The 25,478-nt window shown below is 52.5% G+C and overlaps 1 protein-coding gene across 1 annotated transcript in view; it reads left to right on the top strand.

Annotated features, from left to right (window-relative positions):
• PEPD (peptidase D) overlaps window positions 1–25,478 on the top strand; it is a 117,960-nt gene that overhangs the window by 40,238 nt on the left and 52,244 nt on the right. Inside the window, exons 8-9 of the mRNA XM_043899087.1 lie at window positions 3,913–3,988; window positions 5,097–5,143. Coding sequence (XP_043755022.1) covers window positions 3,913–3,988; window positions 5,097–5,143 — 123 coding nt within the window. The remainder of the gene's footprint in view (window positions 1–3,912; window positions 3,989–5,096; window positions 5,144–25,478) is intronic.

The raw sequence follows: 25,478 nt of genomic DNA, 5'->3' as shown, positions 1-25,478 counted from the left end.
CCATTCTCTCTCCTGGTTGGAAGTGAGGTGTTTTCCAGCTTTGGTTTCAATGCCCAGGTCCTGTCTGTCTGCTCAGGGCCAGGTACTGTTTTGGCTCTGGGAACCTTCTCTCAGGGACCGTGGGCGGGAGACTTAAATGAAAAAGAAACTACAAGCCTGATCGCTTACTGCACAGGGAATAGAGGGAGGGGATTTTGCCTGGTGAGGGACTGGATGGAGCCAGCCCTGAGAAAGGCGCATTTCAGGTGGAAGCCAGAGAATGAAACGGCAAAAATCAGTTCCAGGAAGAGGGGTCCCTGGTGGGGGACGGGGGAAGAGGCTGCAGCTAAGTGATGGAGATAGGTCAGGTGGGCCCTGGAGAGCCTCAGGGTCCCAAGATAGGGTGGTTGTTGTGGTTTTTAACTGAAGTAGACCCTGATGCTGGGAAGGACTGAAGGCAGGAGGAGAAGGGGACGACAGAGGACGAGATGGTTGGATGGCATCACTGACTCAACGGACGTGAGTTTGAGCGAACTCTGGGAGATGGTGAAGGACAGGGAAGCCTGGCATGCTGCAGTCCATAGGGCCACAAAGAGTCGGACACGACTGAGTGACTGAGCAACAATAGTTGATTTACAGTGTCATATTAGTTTCAGGCATGCAGCACAGTGATCCAGTTATTTTTCACACACAAATATTCCCTTATAGGTTATTACAAAATATTGAGCATAGGTCCTTGTTTTAACTTCGTCTGGACATCTAGGGACTACTAAAGGTTTTAAGCCGGGGAATGCCTGGTCATATTTGCCTGAAGAGCCACAGCTGTGGTCCAGGAAGCAGACGGGGCTGGAGGCCAGAAGAGCCAGGAGAGGTGGTCCAGGCTGGGGGCGGTGGGGCAAAGAGAAAGGGGAGGCATGAGAGGGTGCGGAGGTGGGATCACAGCCCCTGGTCATCAGTTGGATGTGGGAGTGATGAACAGATGAGAGAGAGGTCGCCCAGGTCTGTGTATTAGGCAGTGGGGATGGGGAGCTGTGGCTGGAGGTGGGAGCTCAAGGAAGGATGGGAGTCTCTTCCCTGCTGAGCTGGGGGGTGCCTCGGGAGTCCTGCAGGTAGAATGCAGCTGAGAGGCCTATATCTGAGCCAGGGGTTTGGAAGCAGGTTGTGCGGCAAAGCTCAGGGTGGGGGGTGCAGGGAGGGGAGGACCCAAGAGAGATGGAGGAGGTGAGGTGGCTGAGGATGGGCCAGTGGAGGCAGGCGTCATGGTGCCTCTTGCTTTCAGGAGGGCCCACACATTGGTGGTGGGGGAGCTGGGAGAGTGGTGGGGGCCGAAGGAGACAAGGAGAGGGGAGAAGGTAAGGGAGAAGCCAGGGAAGAGGCTCGTAAAAGCTCTTCTCCCAGGGCAAGGACTGTCCGGGTTTCCTTTCTGGAAACGGGGCCAGGAGTTGGGGAGAAAGCTTGGCCAGAGGAGGAGGTGAGCGGTCATGGAGCTTCCAGGAAGAGCAGCAGGTGCGGAGCCCAGGTGTGCATGTTGGGGGGCTGAGCCCCACTGGTAAGAGGGCACGCCTTCCCTTGTACCAGGTTGGGGAATGGTTTTCGGGGGAGGGCTTGGGAGTTCGGAGAGGTGAGAGCACACCTGCCTGCCGGCTTCCGCGGTCCCCAGGAGGCAGGAGGTGAGTTCCTTCGTGTGAGAAGGAGCCCTGGGAGGCCTCCCTGGTGGGGGAAGTCGAGAGCAGCCTGCTCGCTCTGCTGTGAGTCCTGGCAGAGCGGGAGCATTGGAGGCCGGTGGCGGTGCTGCCGTCTGCCCGCCGGCCGAGTGGTTTCCGTTCAGCCGTCCTGTCCTACACACGCAGGCCTGGGCTTGGCTTCGTGCCTCTTGGGGCTTTGGCCAAGCCCCTGCTGATGGAAGGGCGCAGGGCCTAGGGGTTTAAGTGGCAGCAAGAGTGTGGCTAGAGCACTGGACCAGGCTGAAGAGAGAGGCGGAGCGTCAGAGGCTGGGCAGCCTGCGCCTGGTCCCCACGGGTGTTGTCACCGTTGTCATCACTGCATCGGAGAATAGAGAGGTCTGCTCCCCCTCACAGATCTTAGGGCTGGTGCTAAGTAGGCAGATTAAAGCACCAGGGGCCGCTAGGCTATCCTGCGAGTGGATTTGGACCTCAGCCTCCAGGGCACAGGAACCAGCTTTTGGTTCCTCCTGTGGCAGTGCTCACAGCACCCGGAGAAGGAGCCGGAGTACCTTTATGATGATAAAGAGCAGGCTGAGACTTCCAGGTCTGGTTCTCGGCAAAGAAGACGTGTTTGTTTGGACAGAATCTCAGTGGGTGGGTGGTTGATCTTTCCCCCAGAAGGTTTTATAGACTTAGAAAGGTGTGCCTGTGCTGTCCAATGCCTTCCTTCCTTCCTGGTGTTAAATGGCTGGAGGCTGTCCAGCTGGGCACCATGGAGACAGCGTGTGTTGGGGATTGCATCTGGTGGAGACGGGTGCTCCATGCCATCCTCGGCCACCTTGGCTGAGACTAGCTCAGAGCCACCAGGCTTTAGGGGAGGACAGTGCTTAGACGCAGGTGCACTCTGGATGGAGGAGCAGGCGTTAATCTATCACCATGACAGTATGCTCTGCTGATCTTGTTTTTGGCCCTGTTGGGTCTCAGTTGCAGCACAAGGGATCTTTCATTGCAGCACACGGACTCTCTAGTTGCGGTGCACAGACTCCTTAGTTGTGGTGCATGGACTCTAGTTGTGGCGCACAGGCTTAGCTGCTTTGCAGCATATGGGATCTTAGTACCCCCACCAAGGATGGAACCCGTGTCCCATGCATTGGAAGGCAGATTCTTAACCCTTGGGCCACCGGGAAGTCCCCTACCGTGCTGATCTTGAGGGGGCTTGAGCATGTTCCCATTGTGAGAGGAGGGGTGGCCATGTGGGCCCTTTCGTGAAGCCGGGTCACCTTTCATAAAGGGAGCAGACTTGGCCGTCAGGGATGCACCGAGGACTCCATGCACATGAGGGCTGGGCCGGGCTGCTGTCTAAATGCTCGTGACCTACAGTTGCTTATTTCAAATGAGTAGAGGTAGAAAATGAATATTTATTTAGCTTCTCTACAGGAGTCTGACTTAGGCTTGTGATTGATTGCAGAGACCAGAAACCGAACCAGATTTGGGCAAACTAACATGAGTTTATTGGGAGGACCCCCCTGGAGTGCAGCTGGCAGGAGGCACAGTTGAGCCTTGAGGGGATGGCAGGGTGTCTTGGTTGCATTGCTCGCCCCGTCCCTGTTCCCACCATGACCCTGTCTCATGCTAGGGGCCTGAGTCACATGGTTTTCTAAGGCTCCCTGACCTGTGGGCTAGGTGAGGAGGAAATGGGAGAACTCTTCAGCCATTTGAGCAGAGCGCTGGGAGTCAGCACACTTAAGATTCAGGTCCAGCAGCCTTGCTGTGCTGGAGGAGGGCACTTCAACCCACTCTAATATTCTTGCCTGGAGAACGCTGTGGACAGAGGAGCCTGGCAGGCTACGGCCCATAGGATCGCAAAGAGTCAAACATGACTGAAGCAACTTAGCACGCATGCGTGCAGTGTTACCATGTAGCCATATTCCCATTTAATGGATGAGGAAGCTGAGTCCTGGTGAGGCAAGCTGTCTCTGGCCACAGAATCTGGGCTTCTACCACCCACAGTGGCTTCCCAATCTCATCACTGGAAACAGCCCACGCTCCTGAGGCTGGCGCTGGGTCTCCAGGGCCATGCCTAGCTCAGCTTATTATTGCTGAGGCTTGGCGGCCCATCCCCTGCCCACCCCCACGCCCAGGCAGCCCATCTGCAGCACCAGGCTCCTTGTCAGGCGGTGCTGGGTGTAGTGCAGGGTCTCCCTGGAGGGGTCGGCCAGCTCCCACTGGAAGTCACTGACTTGCTGCTTTGTTTCTCTCCTCTCTGCAGCCGGGTCTTCAAGACGGACATGGAGCTGGAGGTTTTGCGCTACACCAATAAAATCTCCAGTGAGGCCCACCGGGAGGTAAGCTGGGCGCTGGCTCGTGGGATCTGCCATTCCGGGAGGGCCAGGGAAGCAGCCTTGCTCTGTGTGGGCCGAGAGGGGAGTGTGGAGATGGACGAGGGGAGGATGGACGAGATGGAGAGGGGAGTGTCGAGAGTGACACTGGTCCCCAGGCCACGCCAGCAGGCAGGAAGTGCCTCTGCAGGCCGGATGCACAGTGCTGGCTCCTTACTGTTCCCCAGTGGGCACAGGACCTGCAGGACAGAGGCTCTGCCCCAGTTTCTCACCTTAAGACCCCCACTCTCAGGGAATTTCCTAACAAGAGGTACCCCCTACTGGGAGAATAGGACTCTCCCTCCTGGCATCCTGGCCGTCCCAGCTCCTTTGAAAGAATCTGTGGTCCTCCGGACTTTCCTGGTGGTCCGGTGGTTAAGAGACCACCTTCCAATGCAGGGGGTGTGAGTTCGCTCCGTGTTCGAGGAACTAAGATCCCACATGCCACAGGCTGTGGCCAAGTTTAAATAAATAAATAAAGCCTGTTACAAAAAAATAATCTGTGGTCCTTACTCACGAATCAAGCACATTTATTACCATCATACATTTTCTGAAAACACACTCACATGGTTTTTTCCCAAACCTTTCCACTTTACCCGAAGGAAGCTTATTTCCCAAAATGAGTCTGGTTGAGTGGACTAGCCTGGTACCTGCTCACTGACCTTTGTAGCCTTGTGTCAGGAGACGGATGGGGATCATTGGGAGCAACAGACTCTGTTGTCCCAGTTCATGTTGTCTGTGTTTTATAAGGAGGGAAACCTTCTAGGATAGTTGCCATGGCCTTCTGAGCATTAAGTATTCACCCGACACATCTTGGTTAAATCTTCACTCGCCTGCCGAGGTGTTTATTGACTGCTGAATAGAAGTGCTCCGGAGTGGTTTAAATAAACTATATGACTTTGGAGCTTTAAAAAAAAAAGTTCTAATTTGTCACATTTCTGCACCGCTGTGTGCACGTATCTTTCTTTTTTTTTTAAAGAAGAGATTCTTTGGAAAAAAGTGCTATACATTATTTATAAGGCAGTGTTACTTATCTCCTTAATACAAATGTCTTTGCTTAATATCCGTCCTCCAGGTAATGAAGGCTGTAAAAGTGGGAATGAAAGAATATGAGATGGAAAGGTAAGCTGCCGTGTTTCTCTGGGTAAAGATTAAAATGTAAAAAGCAGTAATTGATGCTCCCCGAGCGAGTAACAGATGAGGCGCGGCGGCCAGTGCACAGATTGAGTGGGGATTAGGGGCAGACTCGACGTCGTGGGCAGAGAGGATTTCTCTCCTGACTGGGGCCACCTCCCTGCCTCTTGGCAGAGTGTTTGATGGTAATGGTCTTTGATTACTTTTCAGGGTGGTTTAGTGCCCCAGCATTCCACTCTTGGACTTTCTGCCATTTGTGGGAAACTTTACCAAATAGCTGCTATTGTGACTCTGAAAGCCGATAGTAAAACAGCTTGCCATTTTTATGTGTAAACACTGCCATTATGTCTGCTGTGCTTGGACGACTGGGTCGAGGGATGGTTAAGTGGCTCATAAAGCGTTCTGGAGAGCTCTGTCGTCCTGTGGCTCCAATTAGGCTGAGTCCATTGCCACCCGGGGGCCTTGAGGTGGGGCGGGGGCTGCCTCACTATCCTGGGTGTGGCCCGGCCAGTTCCTCAGCCCCACTCTAGGACCCTGGGGTCAGCAGGCTGCTCCCCAGGGCATGAAGAAGCCCTGCAGTCAGCCCCAAGCTGCCCCAGTGGCTGCCCTCCCACCCACCTCCTGGGGAAGGAAGCCCCCATTCCCAAGTCTCCCACTCGTGATCACACCACCTGGGAGCCCCCATCCTGTGGAGAGAGGACACTGAAGAGGCTGCCATTTTTCCATGAGTGACGTAATAAAAAATGCATGTTTTGTCTCTACCACCAGTTCCTGGCACAGAGCTTATAAAACCTTTGAAATCCCCTCATAGAGAGGAGCATATGATTATTTACAATGAGCCCCTTTCCACCACGCCTGAGTTTATACTAATGAGTGAGTGAGTGTGAAAGTTGCTCCGTCATGTCCAACTCTGTGACCCCATGGACTACACAGTCCATGGAATTCTCCTGGCCAGAACACTGGAGTGGTTAGCCTTTCCCTTCTCCAGGGGATCTTCCCAACCCAGGGATCAAACCCAGGTCTCCTGCATTGCAGGCAGATTCTTTACCAGCTGAGCCACCAGGGAAGCCCAAGAATACTGGATTAGGTAGCCTATCCCTTCTCCAGCAGATCTTCCTGACCCGGGAATCGAACCGGGATCTCCGGCATTGCAGCCAGATTCTTTACCAACTGAGCTCTCAGGGAAGCCCCTTATATTAATGAGGAACCTTCAGAGTGGGAGGAGAGAGGCACTAGAGATTGAGACTGAGTTCTGGCTGTGATTTAATCAGTCGTGTATCTAAGGAGGTAATGGCACTTCCATAAAAGCCCTAAACCACAGAGTTCGGAAAGCATCTAGGTTGGCGAACGTGGGGAGGGTTTGGAAGCTCTGCGTCCTTCCCCCTACACCTGGCCCTGTGCTGCTCTCCATTCAGCCCTTGCTGAGTTTTATCCTTCATAATGAAGTGGTTGTAGCAAGTAAAGCGCTTTCCTGAGCTCTGCAAGCCATTCTAGCAGACTGTGAAACCCAAGGCGAGGCTCGATGGGAACCCCTGATTTTAGGCTGATCAGTCAGAGTTTAGTAAAGGAGGCCCGGACTTGGGCTTGGTGCCTGCAGAGGGGCCAGTTTTGTGGTACGGAGCCCTTAATCTGTGTCGTCTGCAACTAACTCCAGCAGTCAGTATCAGAAGGTATCACAGAGAACTGGAGAATTACTTAGTGTGGAAAACCCAGTTATTTGATGTCAGAAATGTTGTGAGCACAAAAAAATGTTTTGCCCTGTATCATCCATCCTGGGCTGCCTGGCCTTGTAAGAGCTCAGTGTTGTGCCCCTTACCCCCTTGCAGGACCCAAGTCTACCCCAGGTGCCCTCGGGGTTGGCCTGCCTCCACACCCCTAGCCTATTCTGACAGCCCACCTCATCAGTGCAGGATGAGGGTGAGGTGCAGACTGAGTCAGCTGTGGGCATCGTGGACATTTATGGTCATCGTCATCCTGGGCTTGGGGGATAGGCATCTTTTTTTCCAAAGTCTAATAACCTATAAAGGAGTCCTCTGTATTTCTCTCTTCTTATCCTGGGAGATAAGACGTTAACATGGCCTCAGAGGCCCCGCTGCTATGACTTCCCACGAGAGGGCACAGAATTGGTGAGTCATCAAGGACCCAGCCCTGTCACTCCTGCCACAGGAGGACTCTTGCCTCCCCATGGTCTCCAGCTGCAACATGGTATCTGCTCTGGGACTCCTATGGATGTGGGCCCTGGGTCAGGGGCCGGCCACTTGAAATACCTCCTTCCTGCTCCCTAACTCCCTGACCCCAGGCAATAGAGATCATTTTTTTCTTTTAATGAGAAATTTCAAAGACTCCCCAAGTAGACTCACTGGAAGAGACCTGATGCTGGGAAAGAAGGCAAAAGGAGAAGAGGACGGCAGAGGATGAGATGGTTAGATAGCATCACCGACTCAGTGGACGTGAATTTGAGCACACTCCAGGAAATAGTGAAGGACAGGGAAGCCCAGCGGGCTGCAGTCCAAAGGGTCCCAAAGAGTCAGACATGACTTAGTGACTGAACAACAGCAGCAACAACTGCAGAAGAGTATAATGAACTTCCAAGTCCCCATCAGGGTTTTTGTTTAGTTTTGTTTTGCTGGAGTGTTTAAAACCAAACCCCAGACATGGAGTCATCTCACCTGTAAATACGCCAGCAGATGTCTCAGTGGATGAGGGTACTTTTTTCCTTCTCATGTAACCACTGAGTAAGTTAACAGTCATCTTGAATATTACAAGTGTCTAGGTCACATTGTCTAAAGCTATCCTTTTCGAGTTGGTGTGTGTGAGTTTGGGATTCAGCATCTACATGTTGTGTTTGGCTGTCATTTGAAGGAGAGCCTCTTGACATGCTGAGCTCTGGGGAGAGCTTACATTTGTCTACACACTGCTTGGTCTCCCCACTGCCCCCGCCCCCACCCGTCCCAGGCTGGCCCCACTGCCGCCGCCTCTGTATATCAGGGGTGGCCCTCCGAGAAATGATGCTGAGGCTCTGGGCCAGAAGCAGCTGCCCTGAGGGTGATGAGGGGCATTAATCCAGCTCAAGTGCCAGGTGGGTACACTGTTGTGCACCTACAGTGTGCTGTGCCCACCCTGCGGCTGGCTGTGAGGGATACACTTGGGAAGTGGTGCCTACCCTCTCGGCCTCAGCCAGGCAGAGCGGGGAGGGCATCTGATCTGTGGGTCCCTGAACCCTGGGAGCAGGGGGTTACTGGGGTGGAGGGTAGAGGCAGTTTTCCTCTTGGAGAAAAGCTGAGGCAGATATGTTGAGAACAAGAGATGGAGTCTGTTCCTGAAGGGCAAGGAGGAGGGGAGAGGCAGGGCAAATGACCCTGGGGAGCAGATGGTGTCGCCCCCCGCGCCCCCCCCAGCCAATAGAGGCAATGGAAGGGTGGTTGTCCTGGGAAAGACTGGAGGTAGGAGGAGAAGGGGACAACAGAGGATGAGACAGTTGGATGGCATCACCAACTCGATGGACATGAGTTTGAATAAGCTCCGGGAGTTGGTGATGGATACGGAAGCCTGGCGTGCTGCAGTCCATGTGGTCACAGAGAGTCAGACATGACTGAGCGACTGAACTGAACTGTCCTGGGACACCGCCACATCTTGGGGTGTCTCTGGCCAGATATGGGAGGGCACCCCCTACTGCCCGTGCCACCACTCAGTCTTCAGTGGTGAGGGGGGCCCACACCTCTGCCTCAGGCTCGCTCTCCCCACAGGCACGTCTCTGTCATGGCCCAGGTGGCCCGGGATGCTGTTTTGTGGCCTGTGTCCTTGGAGCCTAGGAACTTCCCCTTGGAGGCCCCACCATCTCATTAATCTGCAGCGTCCGCCCCACAGTTGGTGTCAGGAAATACACGTGGGTGAGTTAGATGGATGGGCACGCAAGAAAAGAAAATGTCCTGAACTACTTTTCTCCTGTCGTCTCAGCTGGCTGTAAACTTCAGCATTCTTCTCTTGACTGGGAGTGTGAGATCGTGTCTGAAGCAGGTGGAGGTTCCCCAGGAGGTGTGGTGCTCATTACACAGGCTGGACTGATGCCCGGGATGGTCCAGGGCAGCGATTCCCCTGCAGGCCACTGACCCCTGGGCTGGAAGTCTCCCTAGAGTCTTCTGGACGTTCTGCTGGGAGCATGGCCAAGCCCCAGCCCCACGGAAGGGGGAACTCAGGGCAAGAAGCACAGGGACTCTTGCAGGTCAGGATTGAAGGGGGAGGAGACGGGACTGACTTTCCGGGAGGAGGGCATACCACCCCCGGCACAGTGGTGCTCAGACCCAGACAGGGGCTGCTGGCCAGGAGACCTAGTTCTAAGCCTCATCTTCTTGTTTTGTTTCATCATCAAAGGTTTGTCATAAAATCTTCAGGGCACAGTGGAAAAATGGAAGCGACCCGCTGCCATTTATTAAGACTCCCCCCTCCTCCGCACTGTGCCTGTGAGCGGGGTTCCAGAGGAAATGAAAATCAGTTTCCGCAATTGAGGTGTCGTAAATTGTGTTAAACCGATGAGACGTTAATGTTTGGGTAAATCGGGCGCTAACGGCATCTGACTGCAGGCCCAGTCAGGCAGCACGCTTTACCGCCCCATATTATTTAATGTTAGTGGCGTCACCAGCTTGTAGCGGCCGGCGTGGGGCTGGCAGCTGAATCAATTACCTGCAAACACTAATTTAGAGCACGCTCAATTGGCTGTGTAAGCAGGTCCCGGTTCACATTTGCCACGAGGAGATTAATAACTTGACGTTTTTTGACAGTCTGGGACCTTAATTGAAATTATGCTCTCTTTTTCTCCAAGTGGTGAATGGGGGCATTTCGGGCTCTTTCCCGGCAGCGTCCCTGGGGGTGGTGGGTGTCACTGAATAGGCAGAGGGGTCTGTGAGGGCTCCAAGGGACAAGCACCGTGTTGTCCTCCTCCCCTGGCTGGGTCTTCGCAGACCCCCGAGCCTGTGTGGAGACCCCCTGTCAGGGCCTGATTTTCCCTGTGCTCCGCCCCAGACGGCAGCCCGCAGTAAGAGTCTCCTCTCCTCTTTCAGTCGTTTGGTAGTGACCAGCTGCGCGGCTTGACCACTCTGGGCTCAGGGTGGCCTCGCTTCTTCCTGCCCTTTCGTCGGAGGGAGGAAGTCATAGTTCTGTGTGCCCACTGGGCCCGGACTGGGGGTTGGGGGACGGGACCTGGCCTAAGGGGCTTCTCCCCAGGGCTGGAGGGGGGGCTCCCCCCCATACACGTCACGCAGACACACCGCGCCATTCATATCACACACACACACATACACACACTCTACCACACATCCTGTCTCACAAACACCCCACCACTTACACCACACACACATTCCCCACTACCCACACCACATATCCCACACATGCACACACATACTCCATCACATACTCTGCAACACATCCTCTCACAAACTCCCCACCACTCACACCGTACACACACACACTCACACACACACCGCACCATATGCTCCACAAACTCACATCCCATCACATATGCATACACACCTAGCACTCATACCACATGCACACTCTGCCACACATTTTGTCACACACACCCCAGCTCTCACATCATATATCACACACCTCACACACACACACACACTCCACCATATATTCTCACACTCACTTGCACTGCAACCCGCACTCTTTCACAAACTCACATCCCATCATACACACACACACCCCCCACCCCCCACACACATACCACACATATACCACACGCCACGCCACACACTCACACACGAATTCCCTCCAAGCCATGTGTTGCTGGATCTGCTGGTTGAGCTTTCAGTTTACCCACCCCAGGGAATAGGCTGCAAAAAAAAAAAAAAAAAAACACAAAAAACCCTTGCTGTGTTCTTGTTAAACAAGGCCTATGTTGTTTGTTTTTCCTGAGGATTAGAAAATGTAACTCCAGTGAGGATAATTGGAAGGTGGGAGAGTTTACAGGAGGCTGTACAACCCCATGAACCCGTGGTGATTGTGGCCGCTGAGAGCGTAGGCGGGTGTGGAGAGTTCTGTCTCTCCCACCCAGGCCTCGCCTGCACGGTTAACCCCCAACCCCAAACTCTCTGCAGTGCCACCCCGCCCTCACTGGTCTGGACCAGCTTCTCAGATCTGCAGAAGCTGTGTCTCCCGCTCTCGGCCTGTGGCCCTCTTCTTCCTCAGCCCGTCCCTTCTGGTGCCCTGTAACTCCGGAGGGGCCATCTCTTAGATTCTCGGGCCTTCATGGTCCTCCTCTCGCTCTGGGTCTTGCCCAGGGCTCTCCCTGCCCGGCACGGTGGTCAGGCATGGCCCTGTGTGTCTTTGGCCACCCCATGGGTCTTGCTGGAGATCCAGGTTTCATCGGTGATGCGCATCACCCAGAGGCCCTTATTACTTCCTACTTTCCTGGAGGGTCTGGAGATGTCACCTGGAGTGATCCAACCTAATGTGCTCACAGCCTGGACAAGCTTGGGCCCCTGTGAGACTGCCCTCTGTTTATTACCCTGGGAAGGTACTAGACTTTTGCCGGGGGCCCTGGGACAGGCCTGGGTCCAGGCAGCCTCTGAGACTAGAGCCACTAGGTAAGTACAGGTGTAATGGGCCCTCTCCGTGGGCCCGGCTGCCGTCTGGGCAGTACCTCGCACCCTCCACAGCAGACCTCACTCAGTCTCGTCCACCCCCTTGAGGGACGAGGCTGGGCCTGGCCCGCTGAGACCCCCAGGTCTGGTGTGGCCAAACCGGCTCTTTGCCTTGTGTGTGTGAGGCTGCTGCGGGTTTCCTGCCAGCACTTCCTCGGCTGTTGGAGATGGACCACACACAGCCCACCACGAGGGGGTCAGGAAACCCCCATCTGTTTGGTGCACCCCTCAGGAAGGCCGTCCATGAGTCCTGCCCCCCCACCAGCCATGCGCGCCTTGGTGTTCAAGCTGAGCCCTTTCTGAGAAGTCGGGGCTGTCTTGGGTGGAGAATTCCTGGAATTCTGAACAGACTTGACCTCACCCTGGGCCACCCAGTATCAGAGAGGGGAACTGTGAGGCTCTGCAGAGTCCGGTGTCTGGAGTGTAGGTGGGCTTTGAGGATGGAAGGCTGTGGGGATCTGTGGCTTGAAGCCTGGATAGCTCATTTTGCTTGAAAAATAGCTGAGAAATGGGCATCTTTAGGACATAAACCAAGTGTCTGGTAAGTGGCTCAGACCGTAAAGAATCTGCCTGCAATGCAGGAGACGCTGGTTAGATCCCTGGGTCAGGAAGATCCTCTGGAGATGGGAATGGCAACCTGCTCCGGTATTCCTGCCTGGGAAATCCCATGGACAGAGGACCCTGGTAGGCTACAGTCTATGGGGTCGAAAAGAGTCAGACACGACTGAGCAACTAACACGTTCACTTTCAGGACAGAAACTAGACTGCTTGGTATTCAGCCAGAAAGCTCGCCAAGAACTGGAGGGAACAGCTTCTGCAAATACGCACCCTGGTTGATGCAACCCTAATTAGAGCTTTTGGGGGCAAAGCCAACAGAAATAGGCATTTTCTTTCACATGCCAGGGGAATTGCCCCTGGAGAACCTATTAAATAACAGTAGTGCTGGTTGGCATCTTTATGGATTTGCCTCTAGTATGTCACCATTGAACCTGGTGCTGACTGTTGATTTTTGATAAATATTTATCATCAGTGTAAGGAAGTAGTGTTTTCTTCCTGGCTTACTAAGATTTTATCAGGAAAGGATGTTGAATTTTATCAGCCTTTTGTCTCTGTGTTTTAAGCAGTTAATAAACTTTTAACTTCAGAACAGTTTTAGATCACAGAAAAGTTACAGGAATATTACGGACAGTTCTCTTTTTCCCCTATCATTAATGTGCTTGTGATATACTGTCGTAACTAATGGGCAGTGTTGATACATTATTATTATTGAAAGCCCATACTGTATTCCAATTTCCGTAATATCTTTTATTTCTTTCTTTATTTGTGCTAGTGCAGCATGCGGGATCTTAGTTCCCTGACCAGGGATCGAACCCGTGCCCCCTGCAGTGGAAGACCTGAGTCCTAACTACTGAACCGCCAGGGAATTCCTTCCTTAGCTTTTACCTAATAACTTTCTTCTGTTCCAGGATCCCACGTTACATTTAGGCTCCCCTGGCTTGTGGCAATTTCTACAACTTCCCCTGTTTTCAGTGGCCTAAAATTTTGAGTGGTCAGGTATTTTGCAGAACGTCCCTCAGTTTTAGTTTTTCTGATATTTTCCTCCTGGTTAGACTGGAGGTATGTGTCACTGGGAGGAGGACCCCAAAGGTAAAGGGCCACTTTTATATCTTATCATTGTGAGAGCGCATGCTAGTGGCCTGACGTCACTGATACTGAGCTTGACCGCCTAACTGAGGTAGTGTTTGTCACGCCTTCCCACTGTAAGCATACTTGTTTTCCCCCTGGCTATACTGCCTTCTTCAGAAGAATTCACAGTGTGCGGCTCATGCTTACGGAGAGGGGGGTTATGCTCTGTCTCCTTGGGTGGGGAGTTATCTACATACACTGTTTATAATTCTTCTGTAGGGGAGATTTGTCTCTTGTTTCCTGTTTATTCAATGGCTTATTTGCCTCTATCTTTTTGGATTCATAGATAATGTGTTTTGTACCTTGGGTTATAAACCAGTATTACACTATTTTATTGCTTAAATTGTTCCAACTTGGCCATTGGGGATTCTTTCATCAGGCTCCTTTGTCCCTCTGATATACCCCATAATTTTGCATCTTGAGTACTTCCTTACTTTCTGGCCCTGCAGGATGCTCCAGGCTCATCTTGTATATTTCCTGCTCCATCCCTCAAATCAGCCATTTCTCGGAGAAGCCCTGGCTGGCTGCTTTTATTGGAGCATGGTATCAGATACCAACACCAGGCACTGGGTGTCCCTTAGATGAATTTTGTGAGCAGACTTCCCAGTGCAGAGCCAGCCTGGCATCCCGATGGTATACCTTACTTTGTTGTGGTGGATTCCTGTTTTAATAAACTGCAGGACTGAAAGGGGAGGCAGTGTATTTCAGTGATTAGGGCATGGTCTCTAGAGACTGGTGTCCTGGGTTTGGGTCACAGTTGTGCCACGGTTTCCTCATCTGGAAGAAAGGATAATAATAGCACTTCATAGGATGGTTGGGAGGATTTGGTGAGTTGATACGTATACACTATATAGAACAGTGTAGGTAGTGAGCATCATAATGGTTGTTTTGATGATATTCTTTTACTAGGATTGTATGTAGGTTCCAAAATCAGGGATTGAGGTCTACTTTTTTTTTTCTTTAGCTGTGTTGTTTTTTTGAGATCATGATTTGGGAATCTCTCTACTTTTAACAATTTAGAAAGCATTGGGGCTGTCTGCTCCTTGAAGGTATAAAGAAGTCTTTTGATGCTGTCAGAACCCATTGTTTCTTTGGGGAGAATTTCTCTGCTACCTTTTTAAGTTTCTCACAGATGATGTTTTATTCTGACTTTATCCCTCTTAAAGTCAATACAGTACATTTTCCTGGAAAGTTTTTGTTTTCATCAAGAATTTTGAACTTCTTAGAAGCAAGTTATCAGTTTTATTCTCTTAATTTTAAAAACTACATTCTCTAGGGAATTCCCTGGTGGTCCAGTGGTTCAGACACGGTGGTTTCACTGCCAGGGCCCAGGTTCAATCCCTGATTGGGGAACTAAGATCCTGTTAGCCACAGGGCGTGGCCCCCACCCCCACCCCCAGCCCCACCCCCAAATTCTCTGTAACTGTAGTTGTATTCCCTTTCACATTCTTGTTCTTTTTCTATTCATTAGCACTGCTAAAATTGTATCAGTTTTATAGGTATTTTCATAAATCAGATATTAAACATATTTATTGGTTTTGCTTGTCTAACTCATGGATTCCTAGTTTCATTATTGATTCCTTTCTCCCTCCACTTCCTGACCTTGTTTTGAACATCCGTCTTTTAACTTGTTTAGTTGAATCTAATTTTTTAATTTTTTCTCCTTTAATAATATGTGAATTTAAGCTAATATATTTTTAAATACTGCCTTGACCATATCCCAAGAGGTTTTGATTCACTCATGTTTTAACCCCAGAAATGAGCTAAAAGCATTTCTTTTCATTTTTAGGTAAATGTGATTTGTTAACTTTTTGTTATTGGTTTCTGGTTTTATCACCATTGTAGCGACAGATTGTGGTCTATGTGAATTTTGAGATTTTTCTTTGTGGACTCTGTAGACATCTTTTTGGTCAGTATTTTATGGAATACTAGAAACTATTTTTTTTATTTGTATATTACTTACTTTGGTGTACATTAAATCAGATTTCTTATATTATTCCAATCCTCTGCCTCCTTCCTTATTTTTTTATATTTAAGATTAAGAGAAATGGTTTTATGATTCTCTTTGTGATTCTTAGTAGCTTTTGTTTTGTTCATTTCCACCCCAAGTTGTTTGATGCATAAAGGTTGATGATTATGACATTATTGTGATATTTTACCTTTTTATGGCTTTTAAGAACCATTTTGACCTAATTAATCCTTTTCGTCTTAAATCTGACTTTAACTGACACTGGTTTTGCTATTAAATGTTTTCTTTGTGAAATTTGCATAATATATCTTTGCTTACTCCTTTATTTTAAACTTTGTTCATTGGTTGCAGTTTATCTGTTCCAAATGGAGCCCCTCTAAGTGTTAGGAGAGCCAATGGCATCTGTGGTGATGACTAATATGTTTGGTTTCTCATCAGAGTCTCCTTTGGCACATTCTGGTTTCTGTTCTGGCTTTGGGAAAAACAATTTTTTTGTCTTTGGAAAGTTGGTGAAATTTCCTTTGTTCTTTTTTATGCATTCCACTTTTATTGTAGAATTTATCTTTAAATTAAGAAAAAATGACCTGTATTTCTCTCCATTTTCTACCTCTGTTAAAAAGTTAATTATGTTAATAGTTATTTAGTTGTCACTGTGTTACTGAATCCAGTGTGGACCCGTATTTTGCCCTGTGTTCCCCCTTTCCTCTAAAGCAGCAGTCCCCAACCTTTCTGCCATGAGGGACCAGTTTCATGGAAAAGAATTTTTCTTCAGACCAGGGTGGGGGAATGGTTTGGGGATGATTCAGGCACATTACACGTATTGGGCACTTTATTTCTATTGTTATTAAATCAGCTCCACCTCAGATCATCAGGCATTAGATCTCGGAGGTTGGGGACCCCTGCTCTAAAGCATTTAGTTTAACCTTGAACATCAGAAGATCCTTTCCTTGCCTCCTGTGTGAAGGATGGCTTCCCAGGTATTGAATCTCTGTTGTTTGAAAACATTCCCTCCATTGTTGCTGAAGACCTTAGGCAAATCATATGCTGCTCCTCTCTAGGGAGCTGTTAATTTTCTTGCCCGATGCTTACAGGATTCTTTTTTGTTTTTTTAATTTTCTGTTTATTTCTTTTTGGCTGTGCTGGGTCTTTGTTGCTGTGTGGGCTTTTGTCTAGTTGTGGTACACAGACTTCTCATTGTGGTGGCTCCTGTTGCGGAGCGGGGACCCTAGGGCGCAGGGCTTCAGTATTTGCATCTCTCGGGCTCTAGAGCACAGACTCAATAGCTGTGGCCCACGGGCTTAGTTGCTACACAACATGTGGGATCTTCCCGGATCAGGGATTGAACCCACATTTCCTGCATTGGCAGGCAGACTCTTTACCACTGACCACCAGGGGAGTCCCGCTTACAGGATTCTTGAGTGCAGCAATATTTCCCAAGGATCCGTGCTTCTGCCGGACTCCGGGAGTCACGGTTCCGCCAGCCTCGCCAGCTGGGCGGGAGCCCTGTAGGCAGCGCCTGGAGGAGAGGTGTGCGTGGGCCTCGTGTTAACTGACCACTCTCCAGCCAGGCGGCGTGTGCGTGTATGTGTGTGTGTGTGTGTGTGTGCAGAGGGCAGCACAGCTCAAGTGGCAGGACTCCGGTCAGGTGTGTTCTGACTTAGGCCAGTGAAGGGTCGAGCAAAGAAGCAGTCACACCTGCACACAGACCAGACGAGGTGGAGGAGGACACAGCCTGTCGACTGTGATCCAGGTGACAGGTCCGGCGATGTCATCAGCGGCTCTGTGGGGTCAGGAGCAGCTGGGCCACCAGCAAGGACAGGCCGGAGGCAGTGGCCACACACTCTCAAGTAAGTGTGTCACGCGCTGTGTATTTCCTGTCTGTTATCCTGCTGGTCACTTCCCAGGCGCAGGCATTTATCCCCCAGGTCACGTTATCTGAGACTTGTGATGGAATTATTTATCATGTCACCCTGGACAGGTTTCACACCCCCATCTTTCTGTGGCTTCCTTTCTTCTTAGTTAACAGGAGCTAATGTGGTGACCCGTTGGGTGCCAGCAGCTGTGTAGACAAGCCTAGGGTCGACCCTACGATCTCCCGAATGGTCTAGAAACTGACTGTCTAATCTGAACACTGAAACCTTTCTTCTCCTCAGGGCCTTCATTCCCCAGGTATTGGGTCACTGGCCATTGTCTTGGGGCTCTCATCTTTTCTCTTGCACTTCTGCATTGGTGGAAAGTTTGGGGGCTTGTCTTCCCTTTCACTTCCTGCCACCCCCTTCCAGAAGCTTTGCTCCTTCCAAATACACCCGTTTTATAACTTGGCCACCATTTCTGTGGTCTTGGAGAGCCCCTCCCTAATACGGCCCCTTCTCCATCCATGACTGTCGGCTCTGGCTCTTCAGATATGCTGTCCTTGTGGATCCCATAAAAACATGGGCTCGGGACTTGCTTTAAATTTCCTCCCGTTTCCCACAGGGAGAGATTCTTTCTGGCTCCTTCTGCACAGCTGAAAACCATCTGATTGACTCTGGGATGCCGGGTGCTGTTGAAATGGCTCAGGCCCAGAAGAAAAGGGGAGGAAGGTTAGGGTTGCCTGTGGATTCACTTTCAAGATGAGCCACTCAGAGGTGCTGAGGAGGGCATGAGCCACACCGGGGGTGCAGCCAGCTTCCGCCCTGGTCACTGCTGGAGTTGGTTTAGGCTGTACCCCCTGAGCTGGCCTGCCTCCCCCTGGGGCCCTGGTGAGATTGGCCTGCAGCCCCTGTGGGTTTCCAGAAACTTCTGTCAGGTTAAGGCCTTGTAGGAGAGGGGTTAGAACCTTTGGTGTCCCCATTCTTTTCTAGCAAGACCAAATCCAGAGGTTGTATACTGGTGGGTGGCCCTTTGGGCCGGACCCAGGGCATAGGCAGAGTGAGTTTAGCCCACACAGTGAGATTTTTTGGCTTGTTCTGGTCATTCTAATTCAACAATTGTGGTGTTGGAGAAGACTCTTGAGAGTCCCTTGGACTGCAAGGAGATCCAACCAGTCCATCCTAAAGGAGATCAGTCCTGGGTGTTCATTGGAAGGACTGATGTTGAAGCTGAAATTCCAATACTTTGGCCACCTCATGTGAAGAGCTGACTCATTTGAAAAGACCCTGATGCTGGGAAAGATTGAGGACAGGAGGAGAAGGGGATGACAGAGGATGAGATAGTTGGATGGCATCACTGACTCAATGGACATGAGTTTGGGTAAATTCCGGGAGTTGGTGATGGACAGGGAGGCCCGGCGTGCTTCAGTCCATGGGGTCACAAAGGGTTGGACATGACTGAGTGACTGAACTGAACTGAATTCAACAATTAAAAATCAGGAAACTTCTCTGGGTTTCCCTAGACATTGAAATTAATTCTTGGGCGGCAGCTCCCACAGAGCAGCAGCCCAGTAGGGCAGAGTCCTGCTGCCTCCCCCAGCGCTAAGGCAGACCCTGCCCCCGCCTTTTCTCATGGCTCTCATGCCACTGGTTCTTTCATAGTTGAGAAAGATTTCTCAAGCACCAGTGTCTCTATAAAAACACAGGAAAAGAGAAGATAGTCAAAGGGGTCATGTATTTTGAGAAAAATGGGAACACTATGGGGAAAAAAAAAAAGGCCACTCTCATATTTTGTGTATAAATCTCTGGTCAACTTCACTCCTTTACAGGTTACCAGTCAGGTGCCCCTAGGCCTCTGAGCAGGTCCTGGCCCTCAGCACACCCGGGAGTAGCTTTTCTGCTTTTCCATATAGGAGGAACCGCATGGCAGATAGATAGGGATGGGGAGGGGGTGCTATGTGTAGGCCAGGGGCCCATCTTGGAGGGCAGTCTTCGCTGCCTGGGTCTGATGATCAGAACAATCACTCAGGGTCTCAGGAGCGTCTGGTGAGAAATTACCCTGCAGGAGCCATTATTTCGGTTTGGCTCCCCAAACAAGCAAACAGTTGTGATTTTGCTGCAAGGTTTGGTGCCGGTTTTTAGAATATTCTCATCCAGACCTATTACATTCTGGTGCAGAAAGATGCTCCCTGTGGGAGCAATTATTCTGGGCTGGGAGTTTTTCCCTGCTAACTCTGAATTCTGTAGATGTCATGAAGGGTTTAATCCAGGAACTCTGAAAGCCCGTTCCCATATCTGCCAGCTGACTTGTGCGCTTTTAAAACCCAGAGGTAATTGATGGTGGAACCATAGAGAGACTTTCCCGCTTAGAGGTTCCAACATCAGGTGCCATGCAGGAGTGCCCCCACCTCCACCCACCCTGGGCCAGGCCAGACCCTATGCCCTGCACCAGGGCTCCCCTTGGTCCCTGGCCTGGAGGGTGGGCAGGTGCACCTCTGACCTTCTCTGGTTGTGGAAAGGCCTGCCATGGCCTCTCCTCCCACTGCTGCCCCAGAACAGGGGAAGAAGAGTGCAGGGTTGGGTGGACGGTCAGGAGATGGGCTCTTGCAGCTCCCATGGACCTGGGACTTTCCGCATGCTGTGCTTGAGGCTTGGAGGACATGAGGATGTCCGGGAACCAGGCTGCCACTGCCCGACTGGGGGCCAAGTCCAGTGTTGGTGATCGACCTCAGGTCAGGGGTCTGGGCTCACCTGTTGTCCCTGTGGAGTGTCCTGGGTTCCTTCAGCCACTGCACTGCCGGGACTCAAGTTCCCTCTGTCCCTTGCTTCTCCAAGGAGAGTAAGATGATGGCTGTGCCCTTGGTCACGGCCCTGGGCAAAAGGTTGGTGTCCCCCGGCCAGCACCTGCAGGAACCTGGTGTGGTTACCGCCGCCCCCAGACTCAGCGGGCTTTGTTTATGTTAATTCCACTGTTTTGCTGGAAAGGCCAGCTCTGCGGCGGCCACACCTCATCCCCCTCTGCTCCAGCATCCTGCACCTGTGCTTCCCACCACCCCGCCCTCCCCGGCATCCGCCTTGAATGTGTCCCACCCACATCACCGGGCTGCGCTCCTGACTGCTCCTTGGGTCCCCTCGCTTGCTGAGTGGCAGTCCTCTACCTTCTGTGTCCAGGCCTGGGCTGCGGCTCTTCTCATGTCCTGACCTTCAGGAGCAGCACAGAGGCCTGGGTGTCCTGGCAGGGCTGGGCGCACTGTACCTATCCCGCCAGCCTGGGTTGACCATGGCTTCTTGGTGGACATTCCTGCCCATCCAGCCCCCTGCACAGGCAGGCACTGGTAGCTTTTGAGGTCGGGGCCTGGCTGGGCTTGTTTCTTCTGTTCTACTTTGTCTTGATGTTCATCCCAGCAAGAGAAGTGGGGTTGGACTGCTTGATCTAGAGCTGGGCTGGTGGCTGTGCAGATGGACACCCTGGGTGGGGGAGGCTGCTATCAGCTGGGCCCTGCCCCCTGGGTGGTGAGCAGCCCTTTCATGGGTAGGGGTCTCTTGGGAAAGAGTTACCAGCTGCAGGACTTGGGAAAGAGGGTCCTCCTGCATTCACAGTTTGAAAATTGGGCTACTTCCTTGTTCCCACTAGCCACAGCTGGTGTATGTCCCTAGGGCCACGGGTGACATTCTGCTGAGGGGTAGGAGGGGCTTGACCGAGGCATGGGCAGCTGGTGCTGGCTGCAGATGGACAAGTGTCACTGTCCTGCAGGTGAAAAGACACAGGAAGGAATGTGCAGGGGCCCGCCTGCCAGCACTACCTGTGGGATGAGAGTGTGGTCGGAGCCGTTTCCCCCAGCGTGGGGTTATTCTGAATAGGCTCTACGCAGTCCATATATTTTCAGCACGAGCTGGAGTCTTTGAATCATTTATCTTGGCAGCTCTTCTTGAAACTGGAGAAAGGTAAAAATTCATCCAGGTGCTGAGAAAGGAGCCTGGAAGAAGAAAGTGTCTGGTAGCTGCCGTGATGGGTGGCATGCCTGGAGATAGTGCTGGTGGCTCAGAGATCAAACAGCTGAGAAATGGTTTCCCAGGAAGAACTCGGGGAATTCTAAGTAGGTAATGAGTAGTGACTTTCTTTTGATTTACAGCAAGACTTGGCAATCAATCCGTAATGCTTTGAAGAGGAAAGAAATGAATCTCCGCGAGGCTGCAGTCTGGATGGTTCAGAGCGGCCACCCTTCCTTGGGGTGGCCGTGGAGGGGGGTTGCCAGAACGCCAGCCAGGGGCCGGCTGGGTAGGGGCGGGGAGGGGTCTGCTTCCCTCTTCTGTTGTGAAGACACAGTCCCCTACTGACAGGCGACACAGCTGTGGCTGGAGCTCACCTGGGGGCTGGGCTTGTCACGTCCTCTCTCTGGCCTCTGAGGTCTTGGCTCTGACCCTGATGGGACTCTGGTTCAGCTTTCAGGACATGGGCAGTTCAGGCCCTGGTGCTTTGTGGCCACAGCCTCCCTGAGAGCTTCTGGGGACTGCTCAGCCTTCTGGCTTCCCTATGGTAGTTTGCTGGCACTGCCATAACGAAATATCCCAGACTGGGGGCTTCAGCCACAGAAATCTATACTCTTGTAGCCTTGTAAGCTGCGAGAGACCAAAATCAAGGTGTGGGCAGGTTTAGTTTCTTCTGAGGCCTCTCTCCTTGGCTTGCAGATGGCCACCCTCTCCCCAGGTCCTCATGTGGTCTCTCCTCAGTGGACAGATGTCCCTGGTGTCTCTCTGTGCCCTAATCCCCTCCTCTAAGGATGTCAGATTGGACTAGAGCCCTATGATGGCCTCAATTTAGTTTAATCACCCCTCCAAAGGCCCTATCTCTATCTCCATACAGTCACATTCTGAGGCACTGGGGTTTGGGCTTCAGCATAGGAATTTGGGGGGCACACAGCTTAGCCCCTAAGAGTGCACCACTGACATTCCAGAGAAGACAGACAAGCAGAAGAATTGTACATGGTGATAATTCGGAATCCAGGAAGGAACAGGGAGCCGATGGCCCAGCATGAGGGTTGTGTTGAGCCCGAGAAGGGCTGAGGAGCCAGCCTGGCACTGACCACGTGGTGAGGGGCACAGGGACTAGGGACTGGGGGGTGTGAGAGGAGCGGTGGGGGGCCAGGTCTCAGTGAGATGCCCTTCGGAGGTGTCTGTGAGTGGGTGACGTGACCTGCTGAGACTGTGGCTTCAGGTGGTGAGCAGACAGAGGCGGCCACCGGAGAGCAGTGACAGGGCTGCCATGGGGCCGGGCTGGGCGGCTGGTGGAGAGGGTGGGTTGGAGGATGTTGGGGGCTGGAGCTGGGGGCTCGCTGATGCGTGGCACATGAGGGTGAGGGGGAAGGAGTGGTCCCAGGCTCCTGACTTGCCACCTGCTGGTGCCGGGCCAGGCTGGGCAGGCTGAGTCACGCTTCCCCGCCATCCCTGGCCTGTCTTCTTACAGGTGAGTCTGGTCTAGGTAGCTGCAGGCGCTGCTCCCCCAGACACCTGCTCTTCTCTCTCCTGCCTCCTACCTCCCAAGCACTGTAGTTTCGGCCCCTGGAATGCAGAGGCTCTGCCTTCAGGCTGTGCTTTTATGACATCCTGGGTTTGGATGGGGGAGAGATTCCCTAGGGCCCCGGCGCTGCACTTTCATTCAGGCCTGGCTGTATTTCACGTCTGCCTTGAGTGTGGTGTGTGAGAGAGAGTGTGCGTGTGTGTGTGTGTGGTGGTGGTGGGGTGTGTATGCGGTGGGATGTGTGTGTGAATGGGTGTGGGGTGGGTGTGGGTGTGTATGTGTGGTGGTGGGGTGTGTGTATGTGGTGGGGTGTGTGTGTGTGGTGGTGGTGGGGTGTGAGTGTGTGTGGGGGTATGTGTGTGTGGTGGTGGTGGGGTGTGTGGGGGGGGATATGTGTGTGGTGGTGGGGTGTGTGTGTGTGTGGTGGTGGTGGTGGGGTGTGTGTGGGGGGATATATGTGTGAGTGTGTAGTGTGTATGTGGTGGTGGTGGGGTGTGTGTGTGTGTGTGCAGTGGTGGGGTGTGTGTGGGGGGATATGTGTGTGTGTGGTTGTGGTGGGGTGTGTGTGTGGGGTGGAGTATGTGTGTGTGCTGGTGGGGTGTGTGTGTGTGTGTGTGTGGTGGTGGGGGGGTGTGTGTGTGTGGTGGTGGGGTGTATGTGGGGGGATATGTGTGTGGTGGTGGTGGTGGGCTGTGAGTGTGTGTGGTGGTGGTGGTGGTAGGGTGTGAGTGTGTGCGTGTGTGTGTGGTGTGTGTGACATGTGGGGTGGCGGCAGCAGCAGTCCCACAGGTGTTTCCAGAGGCCTGGGCCCTTTTGCACTTCTCATATTGAATGAGGAGGGGACAGTGCGTTTCATCCTCCCATCAGCCTTCTGCATGTAGGGACAGTTGCCTCTTTCATAGGCAAGGAAAGCGAGGAACAGACAGGCTGAGTAACTTTTCCAAGGCCCTGCCACTGACACGCAGAGGAGCCAGGACTGGCGCCCCAGCCGCCGGCTCTAGAGCCTGCAGCCTTTGCTGCTTGGCCGTGGCGACCTCTGCCCAGTGGATGGGGGCCTGCTTCTTTCAGCCTGGCAGTGGTCACTGCACAGTGCAGGGTTCCGGAAAGGCCCACTTCTTTTCTGTGGGGAGTTCTTATTTGTTTAAATATCTGTGCAGATTAAAAATGATAATATCTATCAGTTTACGAATTATGATGACATAACCTAATGCCAGAGTGGGGGAGGGGTAGGATCTGGAGCCAGCTCTAGGTAAGGAAGAAGCCTCTGCCCCCTAAATTGGAAAGAGATTGCCTAAGAAATGGCAGGGCATTCAAAACACCACCTACCCACTCACAGTCAGGGTCAAGGCTGTTGTCTGGAGGCCAGGGCGTGGCCTTCAGAGGTTGCTCCAGCGTCTGGAAATGTTCTCTGTGGCCCTGCAGAGACCGCAGGTCCAGAGCAAAGGGACGGCTGGGCAGGGAAGGGATGAGGAGGCATGGGGGAGACGGCAGAGGCCACCCGCAGGGATGGATGGCTCCGGACTGCAGATGGAGCGGGAAGGACTGGCCTGGTACACAGCAGGTGCTCAGTAAGTGTTCCCGAGGAGGAGGAGGACTCCACAGGCTCCTCGCTTAACCTTCGGAGGATTCAAGGTCCAAGGAGTGTCCAGGCTGGACGGGGCCGAAGTCCTGCCTGTCAGGGCAAGGTCACACGCCACCCCCACCCCACTCCGCACCCACGGCCACGCACTCTTCCAGGCACCTCGCTTCCTGTGGATGTGGTCTCTGGCCCTGGTGAACCTGCCAGCCCAGTGGTTATCAAGGAATTGGGTCCGTGCCCCTGGGCTGGCAGATAAGAGGTCTGATGGTGTCGCAACGAGGCGCGTGTGGCAATCGTTCACAGGTGGTCTCAGGGCCAGGCAAAGGCCAGCCTCACCGGAAGGATGTTCAGATGGCAGGCTGACGAGGCCATCTCCGGGGGCCCGGGAGAGCCAGGGCTGACCTCTCTGGGTTTGGCGGAACCTGCCAAGCCAGGTTCACTGTCCCTTCAACACCAGTATTTCCAAAGTCATTTCCAGATGCAGTGGGGGTGTCTCGAAACTACCTTTAGGGCTGTGCATTGCACAGCTGATGTGACCACGCAGAGGCTTCACCGGAAGGGCAGTGAAGCCCCTGACCCTCTCACCTGCCTTGGCCAAGCGGGCTGACAGATGCCCCCCACATGCTGCCCGTCCTTGGAAAGCGGGCCCCCGCCCCGGGGCCCATCCTGCCCGCTGGCCAGCAAGTGTTGGCTCAGCCTCAGCTTGCCTGTGCCAATTGGTTGGATTATAGACCTTTATGGGGGAACCACAGGTGCCAAGCAGTGTTCTAGGAGCAGGGAGATAGAACAGGGAAACCTGTCTGGAGTTCTGGAAGGAAGACAAACAAAATAAATAAGTAAAATACAGAATGTTTGATGGTGACAAATTCTACAGAAAATGGGAAACCATAGAGAGTGATGGAAGGAGTCCTGGGAGTGATTGTGTGTGTTTGTTTTTTTATATTTTTATTTTTGATGGCATCCCGAGGCATGTGAGATCTGAGTTCCCCAACCAGGGATCAAACCTGCACCCCCCTCCATTGGAAGGGGGAGTCTTAACCACTGGACCACCAGGGAAGTCCCTTCTAGGACTGATTT

The sequence above is a fragment of the Cervus elaphus genome, chromosome 4 (assembly GCF_910594005.1).
Source record: "Cervus elaphus chromosome 4, mCerEla1.1, whole genome shotgun sequence".
Lineage (NCBI taxonomy): Eukaryota > Metazoa > Chordata > Mammalia > Artiodactyla > Cervidae > Cervus > Cervus elaphus.
The sequence above is the reverse complement of the archived record's forward strand: the minus strand, read 5'-3'. Positions and strand labels throughout refer to the sequence as shown.